This window comes from Cydia amplana, chromosome 21 (genome assembly GCF_948474715.1).
Source record: "Cydia amplana chromosome 21, ilCydAmpl1.1, whole genome shotgun sequence".
NCBI classification, from domain to species: domain Eukaryota; kingdom Metazoa; phylum Arthropoda; class Insecta; order Lepidoptera; family Tortricidae; genus Cydia; species Cydia amplana.
Genome location: NC_086089.1, coordinates 4,013,079 through 4,032,330, shown reverse-complemented (window position 1 = coordinate 4,032,330; position 19,252 = coordinate 4,013,079). Strand labels below are relative to the sequence as shown.

The following is a 19,252-nucleotide window of genomic DNA, read 5'->3' as shown; positions in this document are numbered from 1 at the left end:
AATGAGGAGACTAATATTGTTACAGATCAAGATTTATGAAAATAAATGTATATAAAGGACGTCAGTGCCTTGTTTTTAGGGTTCCGTAGCCAAATGGCAAAAAACGGAACCCTTATAGATTCGTTATGTCTGTCTGTCCGTCTGTCTGTCCGTCTGTCTGTCCGTCCGTATGTCACAGCCACTTTTCTCCGAAACTATAAGAGCTATACTGTTGAAACTTGGTAAGTAGATGTATTCTGTGAACCGCATTAAGATTTTCACACAAAAATAGAAAAAAAACAATAAATTTTTGGGGTTCCCCATACTTCGAACTGAAACTCAAAATTTTTTTTTTCATCAAACCCATACGTGTGGGGTATCTATGGATAGGTCTTCAAAAATGATATTGAGGTTTCTAATATCATTTTTTTCTAAACTGAATAGTTTGCGCGAGAGACACTTCCAAAGTGGTAAAATGTGTGTCCCCCCCCCCCTAACTTCTAAAATAAGAGAATGATAAAACTAAAAAAAATATATGATGTACATTACCATGTAAACTTCCACCGAAAATTGGTTTGAACGAGATCTAGCAAGTAGTTTTTTTTTAATACGTCATAAATCGCCTAAATACGGAACCCTTCATGGGCGAGTCCGACTCGCACTTGGCCGCTTTTTTAGCAGTATCCGCAGTTTGTACATCTATTGATTATTACTAGGGATTTATGTGTCCGTCAGGTCCAAATGGCAGATATCAGATATATCTGTCACATCTCGTGGGCAGACACATCTCGTACCTAATTCCCATCCTACTCTGAATGACACATATCATCTCAGGCGGTCTAGCATGAGTTGCGTTCTCACGCGCGATTCCATACATCTTGCGCGACTTCAAGTGTGGAATCGCGCGCGAAAACGCAACTCATGCTCGACTGCCAGGTACGTAAATCCCTAGCTTAAGCTATTCATTTAAGTATAAGCTAAAAAGCAAGGACCGGAAAACCCCTCTTTACGCTTAATCCTATCCATTCGGTAACCCAATCAATTCGGTTACCGTATCATTCGGTAACCCTATCATACTGTTACCTGATTGTAACGGTAAGCTTATTGAAACGGTAACCTTAACCTTTAACCGAGTTAATCTCAAAAGTCAAAACCCCATCGCGTTAGGGTTTTTGTTAGGGGTTTTTAACCGGTTTTTATTCAGTTATGGTAACCTTTATTATTGGTTGCTTATTGGTTTGCTACATTCGTATTTAGTGATGTGCCGTCAGTCAAATACCTACTAAAAGAAAAAGTTAATTTATTAATAGAACTAATAGTTTATTTTGTTATTTTTGTATTTTTTTTTTAATTTTGCTTATTTTAATGTTTTTGTTTATTTTACTTATTTTGTCTATTTTTTATTTTCTTTATTTTCTTTATTTTACTTATTTCATTTATTTTATTTGTTATTAATTTTGTTAATTTTATTTATATAATTTATTTTGATTATTTTGATTATTTTATTTATTTTGTTTATTTTGTTTATATATTTTATATATTTTATTTATTGTATTTATTTTATTTATTTATTTTATTTTATTTGTTTTGTTTGTTTTGTTTGTTTTGTTTGTTTTGTTGGTTTTGTTGGTTTTGTTTGTTTTGTTGGTTTTGTTGGTTTTGTTTGTTTTGTTGGTTTTGTTTGTTTTAATTGTTTTATTTTATTTTATTATGTTATTTTATATATTTATGTTATTTTATATATTTATTTTATTTATTTTATTTATTTTATTTATTTTATTTATTTTATTTATTTTATTTATTTTATTTATTTTATTTATTTTATTTATTTTATTTATTTTATTTATTTTATTTATTTTATTTATTTTATTTATTTTATTTATTTTATTTATTTTATTTATTTTATTTATTTTATTTATTTTATTTATTTTATTTATTTTATTTATTTTATTTATTTTATTTATTTTATTTATTTTATTTATTTTATTTATTTTATTTATTTTATTTATTTTATTTATTTTATTTATTTTATTTATTTTATTTATTTTATTTATTTTATTTATTTTATTTATTTTATTTATTTTATTTATTTTATTTATTTTATTTATTTTATTTATTTTATTTATTTTATTTATTTTATTTATTTTATTTATTTTATTTATTTTATTTATTTTATTTATTTTATTTATTTTATTTATTTTATTTACTTTATTTACTTTATTTACTTTATTTACTTTATTTATTTTATTTATTTTATTTACTTTATTTATTTTATTTATTTTATTTATTTTATTTATTTTATTTATTTTATTTATTTTATTTATTTTGTTTATTTTGTTTATTTTGTTTATTTTGTTTATTTTGTTTATTTTGTTTATTTTGTTTATTTTGTTTATTTTGTTTATTTTGTTTATTTTGTTTATTTTGTTTATTTTGTTTATTTTGTTTATTTTGTTTATTTTGTTTATTTTGTTTATTTTGTTTATTTTGTTTATTTTGTTTATTTTGTTTATTTTGTTTATTTTGTTTATTTTGTTTATTTTGTTTATTTTGTTTATTTTGTTTATTTTGTTTATTTTGTTTATTTTGTTTATTTTGTTTATTTTGTTTATTTTGTTTATTTTGTTTATTTTGTTTATTTTGTTTATTTTGTTTATTTTGTTTATTTTGTTTATTTTGTTTATTTTGTTTATTTTGTTTATTTTGTTTATTTTGTTTATTTTGTTTATTTTGTTTATTTTGTTTATTTTGTTTATTTTGTTTATTTTGTTTATTTTGTTTATTTTGTTTATTTTGTTTATTTTGTTTATTTTGTTTATTTTGTTTATTTTGTTTATTTTGTTTATTTTGTTTATTTTGTTTATTTTGTTTATTTTGTTTATTTTGTTTATTTTGTTTATTTTATTTATCTTATTTATTTTATTAGGATAAAGTTCATTTATTTAACTTAAAAGGTAATAATAAAAAAACATTACAACTAACTATGAATTAAAAATTTAAAACCTAAACTAAAATTAAAATAAACCTACTTAAAAATTAAACTAATACTTATAATATTATATAAAAACTAAAATGCAATACTAATAAAATAGATGTAAATCATATAATTTATTTTATTTGTTTTATTTATTTCATTTATATTATTTGTTTTATCTATTTTATTTGTTTTATTTATTTTAGAAACTTACAAAATTAAAAGTAGTAGTATGTAACTACAAAAGTTAAATTAATTCAGAATAACATTCTAATTGAATAAAACGTTATTTAGTATAATCCTACATCTGGAATAAATATTCCGTTTTGTCTTTTTCATTTAAAATAAAAGTGTCATGATTTATTCACTTTCATTTTATTCTAAAATAACGAGTGCAAGATTTATTCTTATTCAAATCGATTGGAATAAGAATGAAATTTCTGTTTTTATTCTTATTCTTATTCAAGTTATTTTTTGCCCAACTCTGCTCTAGATTACTCTCGTGTTGTTGAAGGTGACTATTGAACAAAATCTGCAAAATATCTTTCATGTATGAAGTCAATTATTTGCACTTCCTAGTACCTAATAACATGAAGATAATAAATATACCTACACAGGCGAAGCAACATGCGTATTTAAATCGAAACGCTGCGCTCCGCTGGCACGCGCTACAACGCAAGTGCACCGAATGTTTAAAGGTCGTGGTATTTTCTATTGTATTAGGATATTTAGGATTAAGCAGAATGCGGTGAGAGTCATAGTGACAACAATAAAGCCTTATTATTGTACTACACTACAGTATTGTTATCAGTGCTCTGCCGTGTCATGACTAATTGATGTAATTGTAGATACATGAGTTAGTGGTAACAAGGTTAAATGGCATTTATTTGGTCATATTATACGTCATATTCTCATATTATATGTAGTACAATGTATATAGATAGTAAAATGAATTTCACCCCTCTTTTCAATGGTCGGATTGATTTGAATTTTTTGAAGCCTTCGAAACGGTGATGATAATGTTATAATGAAGCTACATAGAAAGTAAACTGCGAAATTATAATTATGATGGTTCAATGTATATTTCTTTGCGTATTAAGTATGTATTTTGTTTATTATTCCTACCAGCCGTGAGGTCTTACGTATGCTATCTCTTTCACACCTACGGAAAGTGAATGAGATAGTAAATTACTGCAGGTAAGAAAAGAGTCCTACGCTTATCACTATAATTAAATAGATTTGCAGAAAGTTGCAGGCGTGTTTCCACTTGAGACCGTCATTTATTACTCATTGGCAATAACAATAGGATTAAGTCGTGGCGTGGTGAATTCTTTGTCAGCATTTGCTAAACACGTGCGGCAAGCGTTGTGTCAAACGATATTCTCTCTCTCTCTCTCTCTCTCTCTATAATATCAGAAGAGCTTTTAAAAACACCATAAGTCTTGGTAGTAACTCGGATACTGAAACCACATACTATAGTTCATTTTTTTTAGCATTAGAAATAAGGTAAACAATCTTGATGTCTCTTTTAATTGATGAGCACATTTTAAAAATGAGTTGCGGTAAATATGTAACAATTATGAATCTAATACGATCTTTTATAGTCTTCTGCTTTCATAAGTAATAGTTATGGTTTTAAAAAAGTGTTTTTCAATTAAAAGACATGTCAAAATCGCTTACCTTCCTTCAAGTTCTTTCTAATGCTAAAAAAAAAACGAACTATAAACATAATTAGAAAACAGAAAAAAATCATGAGTATTTTCCCCATTTGTTCCTGCCCAACGTGATCGCCGCGATACATGAGGCGGGGACATATGGGAATGATTTAAATGAAGCGCCTATTCCCATCTGTGCCCGGCGGGGAGAAATAGGAATACACCATATCGAGCCATTCCTTATTCTACCTTTAAAAACATCTTTTTTAGGGTTCCGTACCCAAAGGGTATAAACGGGACCCTATTACTAAGACTCCTCGGTCCGTCTGTCTGTCACCAGGCTGTATCTCATGAACCGTGATAGCTAGGCAGTTGAAATTTTCACAAATAATTAATTTCTGTTGCTGCTATTACAACAAATACTAAAAACAGCATATAATAAATATCTAAGGGGGGCTCCCATACAACAAACGTGATTTATTTGCTGGTTTTTGCGTAATGGTCCGGAACCCTTCCTGCGCGAGTCAGACTCGCACTTGGCCGGTTTTTTATTTTTTACATTAATTTAGGCACAGTGAGCCATTGAAGAGTTTCGCTATCCACCATCCGTTCAGAGCAGCTGAATTGTACCTGATGATTTAGTTATCACATTAAAATAAATACGGGTATCGTCCAATACCAAGACTATGCGGCAGTAAATTAAATTTGTAAGATTTTATTGCATAAAATCAGGTATAAATTAGTCAAGAAACATAATAGTTTCTTGTCTAATTTACTTCTATCTATACGTAACGCCTATACGGCACGCAGACTACATGTTTAATCCAGGAATATTATTTAGAATATAAAATCATTATTATATTTATTTGATTAACAATGAGATTATTCTTATTCAATTTTTTCACATACGAATTATTTCCGATCAAAACTATTTGAATAATTTTGACGGGAATAAAATCAACATGATTTTATTCTTAGGAATTCTTATTTAAATAATGATTTTATTCTTGAATGCCCAACACTGCTTACTAAGTTTTGATTAAATTAAATAGATACATACATGTATCTATTTAATTTAATCAAAACTATTTCACCTACCAATGTTATAGATACCCAATGAATATGTATAATGAATTCTGCCCTAGTAGCACGGTCGCATTTTTATCGTTTATCACCATGCCTGTCACGTTCTAACAAGTATGTAAGTGCGAAAGTGACGGGCATAGTGATAGTCGATAAAAATGGAACCGTGCTGAGCCCCCTGGTATTAATGAAAGATTTGTAGTATTAAAATAAGTTTATAACTGCTATAGATATATATTTTCTGATCGCTGTATTAAGCTGTATTAAGGTAAATTACGACTTAGCTCATACAACTCACCGCATCTGAAAACATTTTAAACTAAAGTCTATTTTTTATTCGGTAGACTAAAATGACATTTCATAGTATGAACATCATGTGTCATTTCATTTCATACTATGAAATGTCATTTTAGTCTACCGAATAAAAAAATAGACTTTAATTACTTATTATAAAATAAGCTCATAATAACTAGTACATATGTCATTTGTTAACAATGGTAAAATATCTACCACAATCCGTTAGCGCATGTATCTTTATCATAAAGTGATTTTTTTAAAATCACTTAAGATAAATTATACCTAACCTAACTAGGTACCAGTAAAATTACTAGTTAGGTGAAAATTTTTCTTTAAATCAGTCTTTAATCTGTAGGTACCAAGTGTGAACCCGAAAATAAAAATAATAATCTAAGTAGCATAAAATATAACTAAATAATAGCAGATATTACTAGGATATGATGTTGTTTACTTGCAACCCCTTTTCTAAAAATTTCTAAACTAGAATTGCTCCGAAATTAACAAAAACAATAGGAACACACAGGTATAAAGATAAACAAAGGAATGGCCGCGCTGCGGCTGACGCTCTAAAATAATACTGTAATCGCTCACTTATGTTTTCAATTTTAGCTTAAGGACTCAAAGTACAATATTGTTTGAATTGACAATAAGCGAAGTTACCGGCAAAAAAACTTGTTTGTGCTGGAGGCTTCATAGACCGCCCATGCCAACCACGGTTATTCAATAATAAGTCGAATTTAAGTCTGCGTAAAGATTACAATCGTTTGAACTGGTTGAAAACCTTATTATGAGGTAACAGAATAGACTGGGTTTTTATTTCGGTTACCGGTAACAGGGGTTAACTCGATCTGATACGGTTACCGAATCAAAGTGTTACCTTATCAGACGGTTACCGTTATGGTAGGGGTTTTTATAACCACTTCTAAAATAACCCTATAAAAAACCCCGGTTAAGGTAACCGGTTCCGGTCCCTGCTAAAAAGTAATGACCTACACAGAACAATATTTCAACCAACCTTTATAATTTTCGAGAAAAAGCAATAATTTAGAAATCAATATCTACTTGGACCTCATGGTCAGAATTTTGATAAGATAAAACAAGCAGGAAATTCTTATAATTATTTATTAAATTAAGTTACGTATAAGTACATAGGATATCACTGGTTATATTTACCAAATTTAATTACCTACGTACACCTTTAATTAAGCTAAAGCTTTAAGCTTTAAGCTTCGAAATAAATTAAAAGTAGAAAAATTCACTGTCTTGGGTGGGACTTGAACCCATGACCATTGGATCACTAGTATTGTGCTCTGCCATCTGAGCTACCAAGACCGTACCCAATTCAGCGAATATTTCCACCATATATGAGCCCTAGGGAGGCATCGTTCGCAGACGTTTCTGCTTAATACAAAATTAATTTACGTACACCTTTGTTTCTAGATAACAGTTTGTTCAGGGTCCATTTCAGGAACTTTAATAGGTTTCATTAAAATTTTGTATGGATTACCACGTGACCAAACAGTGTCATGTTCAGTTTCAATACAAGCCTCATCATTATCATCATCAATCAATTTCATCCGACTGCTGGTTACAAACCTCTTATTATCTCTACTATAGCCCAAAAACAGTTAATATGATATGATTTTATCACAGTAACCATCAATTGCTCATTTGGTACTTCACGTTCACCGTTGAAAATCTTCACAGATCTATATTAACTAAAATAAGACTTGTTCCTGAAATTATTGTCAATCTTATTTTGTACATGAATCATTTCTTCTCCGAATTTGGTCTCGCCCACCGCCTTCCCTCCTTTACCCTCGCCGTAAACAACTCCTCTATGGCATAAGGGTTCATGCCCTTGGTCTCTGGTATCATGTAGTAGGTACATAATGTGCAGGCAAAGGCACAGCCCGCGAATACGAAGAATACTACTTCGAGGCCGATGTATTCGACTGCTGGTACGAAGACGAGTAGAAGGATGAAGTTGACGAGGTACAGCCATAACATCATGATGGATTGCGAGAAGCCTTTTACCTGTAAGAAGGAAGTTTTACATTGAATTATATTGGTGTAAATAGATAGGAAATTAAAAGGCAGTTTCATAACTTACATTTGAAAATTATATAAGAATTTATCTGTAAAGTCCATTTGTCTATAGCACTGCCTCATTTTATACGTCTTAGCACATTAACTATGATCGTTATGCTTCATGTAGCGCCTACTGAGGTAAGAAACCAATTAACCCGTGGAGCGCCCTAGTATCACACGTGTGATACTAACTCCATACTGTTCTGGGTTCTGGGCGCTCCTCTTGCCTTTTAATAAGACAGAAAACTTCTGTTAAATTTTGTCTTTTTCTAACAAACACTAATGTCAAAATTATGGATTCAGACAAAGGATAATCAACAGCTCGTTATATTTGACAGACGTTAACGAAAAACGCCAAAACGCACCTCAGGAACAAACACTTCAGCCAACAGCACATACGGTATCATGCCACCGCCGAGGTTGAAGATGAAGCAGAAGACCAGTATGACGGCCGGCACCAACCACTCGGGCCCAAATGGCCAGCGTACCATAACACCCAGCAGCACCATACAGACCCCGTTTATAGTAGATGCTGATGTCAGTAAGATCTGAAAAATGAGTAACGAAAATTTTTATCTGAAGATATTCATGAAAATCGTATTTGTGTCGAGACTTCTGGAGAATTTAATCTCACAAAGTATCAAATCATCTATCTGTGGAAATTAAAATCAAATATCTCAATGTTGGTAGTTATAATTTAATCAAATCTAAAAATAACCTCACGCTTAATGCAGCATGCTCTTGACGTAGTACTCGTATCAAAGTGTCAATATTGGCAGTTTCTATTGTATATTCGCATTGTTTCAACATTGTTTGGAGGGATTTTCATACGTAGAGACTGTGCGAAAAGAGAAGAGTCGTAGAATGTATGGGTCCCTTACATTCCACGACACTTCTCTTTCCGCACAGACTCTCAGAACAAAATCAAACGATTTCAATCAATTATGAAATGTATCTTACCCTTCTGCCAAACAAATCCGTGCAAGCTGCTCCAGAGATAGCTCCCACCATCAAGATGGAAGCCAGAAGAACGGCGCACAAGTCAGGCGATAGAGATGGGGTGGCCTTGAGGAACAGAGTTCCACCGTACACTTGGATGGCGATGACTCCCGTGAAGATGGAGAGAGTCATGAGTAAAGTGACGACGATGAAGGACCAGCGCGCTCCAGGAGAAATGCCTGGAAAATTGTCTTATTGTAACTAGCCTTCAAGACTAACAAGGTACCCAACTGTCGTACTCCGCTTTGATTTATTTTGATATATGTTAGAGAGTAGTCTAACTTAACAGACACAATATGTTTTTTAGCTACTCAATCTCAATTGGGAAAGGTTGTCCTCCAAATTAGTGAAAAGTGACTAAACCCTCTAGCTACTGCAAAGAGTTTTTTTCAAGAAAGTTGCTAGTTGCGGTTTGTAGGCATGAAACAAAAGGGCACGTGCACCCATCAAAGTTAATAATTTGCTCTTGGTACGTATTAAGTTAATCGGTGCTATAATAGAAATATTTAACTGCCATGGAATGAGAGACACAAAATTTCAGGAGTCTAAAACAAAAGATAAATGTTAGATGGACGTAAGCGAAACAAAATCTTACGGAAATACTGCATAGCTGATAGTTTTGCAGGGGGGACGAATTCTTCGTTTGCTAGATTTTGCTTTTCGGGATCCTGGGTCACGGGTTCTGAAATAAAAATAAACGAATTTGATTATACTCTCCCATCACAAACCAACGGTGTTCTAGACATTTGGGAGAAGCGCGCGAAGCCGAAGCCAACACATAGAGGCTATATGGTAGACTAAATTCTGGGCTATATGTCAGTTTGTTTTACCTTCAGTCGGTACTAATGTCGTAGATATCTGCTTGCTGTCTTGGTTGGCTTTAATTTCTGCCATCTCATCGATAACTGCCATGTCTTTGGTGGTAGACGCACGGTAGAAAGATAACGATTTCAACGCTTCCTGCAAGAAAAAATAGTCTAAATTGGATCTGCTTATATCGTGGTAATTGTGGAACATTCTTTTCATAATAGCTCTGACTACACCTTCACCATAATGATCCATGGTCCCTATGAGAAATATAAAGAACTGAAATTGATAGAAGAACGAAAATCAAAAGTATGTATTTGCAAAAGTATAGGTAATTGTTTACATGGGGAGACAAACCTATCTCATTTTGTTATACTAGATTCGTCTGACGCGTAGTCTTATCTGCTACTTTTGATGCTGACTGTACCAGGAACTGCATACCGCTCAGGTATGTCTTAAGTCAGTAGCATAAAAAAGTGTTTTACAGTAGGTACATATGGTGCTACTTTCCCGCACTGGTGCGTAAATAAGCACTTTTCGTTGCTATGTCAAAAAACTTTGTACGATACACGTGCGAATAGGTAATTCGCAACTCGTGTCGATTTAAAACACTCCCTTCGGTCGTGTTTTAATTTATCGCCACTCGTTTCGAATTTCCTCTTTTCCGCACTTGTATCGTAAATAACTATTTTACAGTCCTTTTTGCCCAAAAGTTCTGCTAAAGCTTCTAATCTAACTACTGAGTAGCAGTAGCGCATGTATCACTTACCTCATGTTTTCCAATCAAGCAAAGATACACCGGGGTCTCAGGAAGCAACCACATTGTGAACGCATTCACAATCGCCAGACCGAAGTTTATATACGCAATGTTGTGGTACGTGGTCACCCAGCCAAGGATTATGGATACCAGGGCACCAAAAGCGTACATGACTGATGGCATGGAAGACATGAAGCCTCGGCAGGCATCTTCGGACACTTCTGCTGCAAATGCCCAGGCTACCTGCGAATCAAATAAAATCACAATATCTTTATTTATCGTAAAGGCATACAAACAAAAGCACATTGCAGTGAACAGCATATTAGGTATAGTCTGTATCGTGGGGATCAAGATGACGATTTACCCATTTGGTGCTCTAAATTTAGTTTCTGGAAAAGGTGCCAGGAGTATGAAAAAGTTGCCCTATGAGTTAATTTCTTGGGATCGGACGCACCAACTGATTGTCGTCTACTAAAAATTACTAATATTTCAGAATATCTTCTGATTCTTCATAGTGCCAGACGGCTACGAATGTTATCTCCTTTATAATAAAGTTCTAATTTTTTATGGTATCCTGGTAGGGAAGATTGTTACTGAAATGTTGTATGTTCCCATTTATCTCCGAATCAACTAATTTAGTTGCGGGTTGCTGTTATGCCGTAGTTCTTATTGTTAGTCATGGTCGAGTTTTATCGAACTTCTAAATAAAAAGCTTTAAAAATATATATAAAAAATACCTGCATAAGTAATCCACCGCTCACGCCAAATAAGCACCTTCCAATTAATAACATAGGAGACGTTGTCCCGTAAATAACAAACACCCACGATACCTGAAAACAAAGTAACGTATGTTTACGTTAGGTACCTGGTCTACTTATTGTTATACCGGTCTAAATACGTGCAATATGGGAGGTATGAATTGTTAACGTTTTTTAATACCTATAATATAATAGTTTTTTGCATACTCGTATTGATTCAAATTTGGCCAAAAACGGTGCAAAGGTGCCAAAACGGTACTTCTGCCCTATTTGTTTATATAATAGAGCACATTTGCTAATATTAAGCCATACCCCGAGCTTATAAGTATTCATTTCCCAATCAAACATTTTAAGTATCCATCTTATCCACGGTCCACTTTACCTTCCAAATTTCATAGTCCACGATAATTATTACACAATTTTTTATAGATAGTAATAACAAGATAAATGGATATTACGAGTATATTGCTTTTTTATCAAAACAGGCAATAATGTTATTATCTCGACAGGAGGTAAGATTAGTTATTGTATTAAAGGTAAGTATAGTAACTTTTTGCATAAACACTCGAGTAAATTAGATTGTACATGTAGGTACCAGTCGACGTCGATGACGTAAAATGAACATAGACTTACACTCATGGACAAATTTAGAGGAACGCAAAAAAAAGCTTAATCTGAGGTGATGTTAGGCTAGTTAGGTTCCTCTTGAGTGGACCTACCTCCGGTGTCACTGTGAGGTGGTAGTTCTGGGACACCCTGTATAATGTATATTGTACAGTCGCCTTCTGATATATCGCAGCGGCCAAGGAGCTAACAAATATCTGAGCACGCCTCCGTTATCAAGTATTTAGAGCGCGTGTTCAGATATTTTAAAGCACCTTAGCCGCTCTGATATATCTGATAGGGACTGTGCATAAACTAGGTCGAGAAACTTACCGCAACTACAGCATTCGTAAAAATACCACTCCACCTCCTCCCAAATTTATCTACAATGACTCCACCGAATGGAGACATGAAAATACTGGAGATGTAGGGCAGACTGCCCATGAGGGCTTCTTCGAAGAGGCTGATGGGTCCTGAGAGGGGCGTGGACGCGCTCTGGAGGATGAGCAGGGCGTAGGACGGCCATACTGTACCGGAGCCGAGAAGGAACTTCGGGAAGGCCACTGGAACCATAATACTCGTAGCAATATTAAGTTTTTAGAGCCAGGTGGAACAAAAACAACGTCATCGAATGTTGTCTAAGAGCGCTTTTACATTGTCGGCGGATGATCCTTGGATAAAAGCTGCTGGAGCCCTATCATCCTAAGGCCCAAGGTCCTAACTATAGTACATATTCAGTTCGATGTAATTTAAACCATGTTCAATTGGAACAGAGTCGCTTTTGCTTTGTTTCGTAAAATTTTCAAACAAACCAAAACCAATTCTATTTCCTACAATTTAGGTTCAAATTTCAGTGGCAAATTTTGGATGATTGGTATGGTTGGACCTTAGGAGGATATGGCATGAAGTACTGTTACTCGTAAAAACGCGCCTTTTTTTAATTTTATAATAATACTTCTGTGTGGTCTTATCCTATATCAGTTCCGACATGTGAAAAAGCTCTCAGGTTCTAGCTAGAGAATCATTTCAGAAATGTTATAAGTCTCGTGTTACAAATTTGTAGCTATGCTATGCCGCAACCGTACCTACTGTATGGTGATGATAACACGTGTAATACAGTCAGCAGCAGAAGTTGCTAAGCGGGCGAGGTGTTCATAATTACCTTGATGCGCTCTTATCCTCTTAACTATAAAGTCGCGTCAATATTATTTTGAACACCTCGCCCGCTTAGAACCATTGCTGCTGACTGTACAAGCTGCGGCTCATGTAAGAAGCACTAGTCAATTTATCAATCAATTAATTACGTGGAGTGTATTTGCTTTTATTACGACCCTCAGACAGCGAAGCAATTAATAAAAAAAATGTAATTTTGATAATGAAAAGTTCTTATTTTTTCACATTGTATGAGGTTTGAAATGTATACCTAGGTATTCAACTACATATTTTATATTTGAAACCCTTAAAGTTCATTAGGAATACCCATATTCAACAAGTAACATTTTTCATTGCTATATTTAAATGAGTATGTACTTATCTTTTGTAACGTAATTATGACACTATTAAATATTTGCCAATTTTGCAGTGATATTATGTTAATTATGGCTAGGTACTTGTCTACCCATTTTCAACCTACTGCTGTCACCTCTATTGACAATGACATAAGTTTCAAGATGACATGTACTGGCACCGCGTCGAGCACCGGTACTTTTACCTTATGTCAGCAAAATTGACTGTAAATACTGTCAGAAAAATAAGCTATTGGAATTTAAATAATGGGAAAATATGCGAATAGTTAAATATGTTTTCGGAAAAGGAAGCTATCGAGAAAAAGTAAAACGGTAAAAATTGCGAGTAGCAAAAATAGCAATCTGGAAAAAACGATTTTCGGAAGAGACAGTACACACTCGTTCGGAGGTGTCAACTTTTTGGTCTAACTGACAGGCCAATATCGTCCGGCGGACTGGTAATCAGTGGGCCCCTTAAGTGAGGAACGTCTCTCGTGGCTGTATAAGCCAATGCGGGACTGGAAGTTCCCTTATTACCTACCTATTCTGTGCTTTTGATATGGATTGTCAATATTGGTTTAACTGTATTCAAATTACAGTCGAGAGACCTCTTCAAATATTATAGTGTATTTCTAATCCGTTAAAGAGTTAATTCTTATTTTATAGTAAAATTAAAATAAATCCTATTTATTTATTGAAGCTCTTGCGGTCGGAGTTACATATGACATAATACCTACACTAATTCAAACTAGTGCTTCTGTGGGCTGTAGAACTCATGAATTTCCAATATCCCCATATTTAGGTTACGCTATTTTGAAAATAACCCGAAAACTGAATCGCCAAAAAATTATTTCATAAAATTTTACGAGAAACAGTTGAAAAATGCGACCTATAGGAGAGAATATCCGGATAGATATACGTAAGTACGGAAGCATTTGTTACCTACCCAGTTTAAAATAGGGACCTTCGCTTTTTTGGCTCGGTCAAATACCCCTAAATCTATTTAAATTTTACTTAATATAATTATTATAATCAGGCACACAGTGGAGTTTGTTTTAAACAAAAACACTTACTTATGGTTGTCCCCAAACACTGACGCAAAAAACTCTGGATCCTCATTTTGAATAATTTAAATAACTAAACACTAAAAACACTAAAATAAAAATAAACTACCGTAACAAGTACCAGGGGCACATAAAAGTTACGGAGCTGAGACAGCCGTGCGTCGTCGTATGCGCAACCGCGCCGAATAGCTCATTCTGACATGAATTGCCAATTTTCCCCCTACCGTTATCACTAAGTTATAGCCTTCGAAATTAATCTTCAGTCTTACGCATCTCTTTCGCACTATCTTTGACGCGGCCTTATGCAAAATCCTTTTTTATTCCACCGCAAAAGGGATTTCCATTGCTTATCTTTATTTCTTATCCAGTGTTTGATAGTTTTTAGGGTTCCGTAGCCAAATGGCAAAAAACGGAACCCTTATAGATTCGTCATGTCTGTCTGTCTGTCTGTCCGTCTGTCCGTCCGTATGTCACAGTCACTTTTCTCCGAAACTATAAGAACTATACTGTTGAAACTTGGTAAGTAGATGTATTCTGTGAACCGCATTAAGATTTTCACACAAAAATAGAAAAAAAAACAATAATTTTTTGGGGTTCCCCATACTTAGAACTGAGCGCGCGAGAGACACTTCCAAAGTGGTAAAATGTGTCCCCCCCCCCTGTAACTTCTAAAATAACAGAATGATAAAACTAAAAAAAATATATGATATACATTACCATGTAAACTTCCACCGAAAATTGGTTTGAACGAGATCTAGTAAGTATTTTTTTTTAATACGTCATAAATCGCCTAAATACGGAACCCTTCATGGGCGAGTCCGACTCGCACTTGGCCGCTTTTTTTAATACTTACGTCATAAATCCCCTAAATACGGAACCCTTCATGGGCGAGTCCGACTCGCACTTGGCCGCTTTTACAGTTGACATTTTCACAGATGATGTTATTATATTTAGCTACAAATACTAAACAGTACGGAACCCTCGGTGGGCGAGTCCGACTCGCACTTGACCGGTTTTTTATTAAATGTGCTACCTTTTTTACTGATAAAGCTCCAGACCTTATAATAGGCAGGAAGTAAAATACTTACTAACACGAAACGTGCACAACACAACACGTGCACTGTCGCGTCACGGTTGACTTATTAGTTTACAAACAACTATTATTACTCTGCCTTGCAGTAAATTGGTCGTAGGAGACCGATTCAGATTTAACATTTTTTTACGGTTTTGATCTTTGATCTTATGAAGTGAAAGTCGTGCGAGAGATTCGCGGCAATCACCAAGACAATCGTCAAGATCGTGTCAAAACCAGATCAAAAATATAACAAATTGTTAAATTAGAATCGACCTCCAGCACGTTTACTGTGCAGAAATAATGAGCTAATTAGCGTTTTTCATTTATATTTACAACTTTTTAAATTGACAGTCTTATTTATTTAATAATTCAAGTAGTAAAATTAAAGGGGCCCACAGATTACCAGTATTACAGGCCACACCCATACGGTTACCATCAGTTTGTCACTGACATAAACGCCGTCGAGAACGTAATTTACTTTCTATACATCTCGCTCGCACTCGCATATTAGTGCAAACGGGATGTATAGAAAGTAAATTACGTTCTCGACGGCGTTTATGTCAGTGACAAACTGATGGTAACCGTACCGGTATGTATTAGCGCTAGCGAGACGCACGGGCAAATTATGTATAACAAAATGACATAATTTAGAATTTAAATGTAGGTTTGAATTAGCCTCCTGCATACTTTACCTATTGGTCAAAATTTTATCACGTTTACGGAAACCGATTGTCGAAAATGAGAACCTTGTATATTTTTTGCGGGGCGGTTATTTCAAAGGTTTTCTTTTACAATATTGTAAGTTTACATGAATACCTTTAAGGGATAAGTTCGCCTTTGTTGTATAGTCTGTCAATCTGGATATGTAGGTAGCAATGTAAAGCAAACTAAAGTATGGTATACCTAGGTAATAAACAAAAAGCAGCAATGTACATTGAACTACTATGAAATGTAAACAAAACAGTTCCACAGATAAATGACACGCGATTTTGGAACAATTCAAACGTAGTGTTGCTAACCCCCGATTTTTCAAATTTGCCGCCTTTTTCTACTGACAAGATTAGCTTGACCATGAATATTTAATTTACTCTGTAATTCTTGTGTGTCTTTTTATTATGTGCAATAAACCATGTTACATACATACATAATTGGAATTATATTCCTATATTGAATACTCGTACAGCCAGCTACGACTGCGATTTCGACATTTTAGATGTCATTGCCGAATCCTGAGGGGCTACCGCGAAAACCGAAAATCGCAACCGGGTGTACTTTAGGAGCTTCCGGAGCTTACATTTCTATGACAGATGACAGGCGGTGATCACGTAATGCTTTCCATAGAAAACGAAGCTCCGGAAGCTCCGGTCCCGACACGGCCCGGTCTAACGTGAGTCATCCTTAATGTACTAGAGTCGTTAACTTTTATTGTGTTGTCCACAGAAGTGAGCTTTTTCTAAAATATGTTTGACCCAAAACCGACACTACTTTGTCACCCCTAGCTGGCAGTAAATTGATGTCACAAATACGCAGCACGTGCGGTTATTTTTAGCAACAAATCAATGCTTGAATAAATGCGATAGATCCTTTTGCAATGTCCCATACAATCGAATATTCATAGGAAACTCGCGTTCTGATTACGGACTTGTTTTAATCCGATTTAATAATACAATGTACATTTGTTTTATCATCACGAAGTTTAGCAAGATCCAAGTTTTGACAGATGAACCGAAATGAATGTAGGTAGTTATCTTAAGTTTTTTTTATTTTTATTTATTGAATAATACAAGTTACATGCATGTTAATATTACAAGACCCATCGTGGGCAAAACCTTGAGGAGGTTTGTGTGCCGATGGGGAGTTCAAGAAAAAGAAATCATGATACATATATCTATCTTATAATAACTACTTTAACTTTTTTTATATTTATCCCGTTTACATATTTTGCTCTAGCATCTTCTGGTAAATCATTTAATATTTTAGGCAATACATATGTATACAGCCTAGTGCCATATATGTTATTATATTTGGGTAAACAATATTTGTTTTGGTTCTGTAGGCTCCTTAGTTTTGTACATCTTTTATATTCTTTTAGTTTAGTGACATGGTGATATTCTTCAGTTAGTATGGCTAGTTTACATTTATTTTGAACTGGGAGTACATTACAGTATTTGAAAAGTTGTGCGTAGTCTGTTTCGTGCTTCTTTTTTATATGCTTAGGTACAAGTGTCTTTAATAGCCTTATCTGTAAGTTATATATTTTTTCTATATATGTTTTAAAGGTTCTACCATATGTGCTCAGAGCGTAACCGATCACAGAGTCAGCGAGGGCTAAATACAACATACGTAAGGGGTTTTGTACGGTAATTTGTACCTTAGGGTTGACATTTTACTTAGAATTGCTCTTAATTTATCGCACACATAATTAATATGAGGCCCCCAGTTGAATCTGTGGTCGATTATGAGCCCAAGATACATGTGTTCTGTGACTACTTCGATTTTATCACAGTTACACGTTGTGATATTAGGTTGGTGCAGGCAGCTATGTTGGTGTGCAACCACAGTAATGTCATGAGTAGTTTTATTCTGAGCCGAACGAATATGAAGAAGAAGTGCGTAGGTACCTAAACGACCACGTTACGTTAAGTCGATTCATTTCGTGCGTCTTTTTAGTCATTTGTCTAATTTTTTTTTAAATCTCAAGATTACCAAAAATAGGTATTTTGGCATGTAGATACATACCTACTGATTCGGGATGTGGTAGTGTCAGTGATACGTGTCAGATAAGTTTAGTGCCAGTCGTTTAGGACCATAACTTCCGGTTCGAGCGCCATCTTGATAGTTAGCCTCGTGATTAATTCCTTTGTTTTTTGCTCATTAATATTGTTCAAAATGTAATATCGATAGCTTATTATACCTACATGTAAACAACCTCGGAAATAACCAACACCTTGTAGTTTATAAAAGTAATTATATTTCAAAGCTGTTTTATACTTAAGTTCACAAAACCAACAACTTCACTGTAAACAATATCAGACGTCCGTTCGGTTACGATCTCCCGCCCAGAATGCCCTTGTGCGCCAGGTCACCTCACTCCCGTTTGCCGCCATCGGACATGACGTCACCAGAATAGTCAATGTAGCTAATAATTAATGTTAAATTCTTTTATCAATATAACAAAACCTTACACTCGACCATCCTGATGACGTGCATGTCCCCAGGCACGTATCTGGTGAAACCAAAACCTTACACTCGGCGAGCAAGGACATTCCAGCCCTAGAAATAGTTTTACATTTAAGATAATTTTCTAGAAAACTATATAAATTATCAAACAATCTATGTAGACATAAAATCTATTTAAAAGTATTTATAGTAATTTATACTTCCAAATTTACATATCCAATGGAGCTTCTTGATTAAGTAGGTATTTTATAAATATATATTTTAATATCAATTTGCCTGTTACATAATTAAGATTATGTTCAAGTGATTATCTATTCAAATACTAATTACATTATTAAAAAAAAATATCATTTATCCAAGTAGATATTTAACTCTTTATCATGGGAACTATGTATATAACCAAATAATCCAGTAATCGTATAACT

General features: G+C 33.7%; 2 protein-coding genes across 2 annotated transcripts in view; one reads left to right on the top strand and one right to left on the bottom strand.

The window, feature by feature from the left end:
- The window catches only part of LOC134657817 (facilitated trehalose transporter Tret1-like), a 404,724-nt gene that overhangs the window by 125,103 nt on the left and 260,369 nt on the right, over positions 1-19,252 (top strand). The gene's annotated exons all lie outside the window — the stretch shown is intronic.
- On the bottom strand, positions 7,596-14,790 carry LOC134657814 (solute carrier family 2, facilitated glucose transporter member 6-like). The gene is made up of 9 exons (XM_063513382.1): positions 14,582-14,790; positions 12,337-12,566; positions 11,380-11,472; positions 10,655-10,885; positions 9,909-10,038; positions 9,674-9,760; positions 9,040-9,257; positions 8,445-8,627; positions 7,596-8,025 (listed from the first exon to the last, which is right to left on the bottom strand). The coding sequence occupies exons 1-9, from the start codon at positions 14,625-14,627 to the stop codon at positions 7,759-7,761; spliced, it is 1,485 nt and encodes a 494-aa protein (XP_063369452.1). The 5' UTR covers positions 14,628-14,790; the 3' UTR covers positions 7,596-7,758.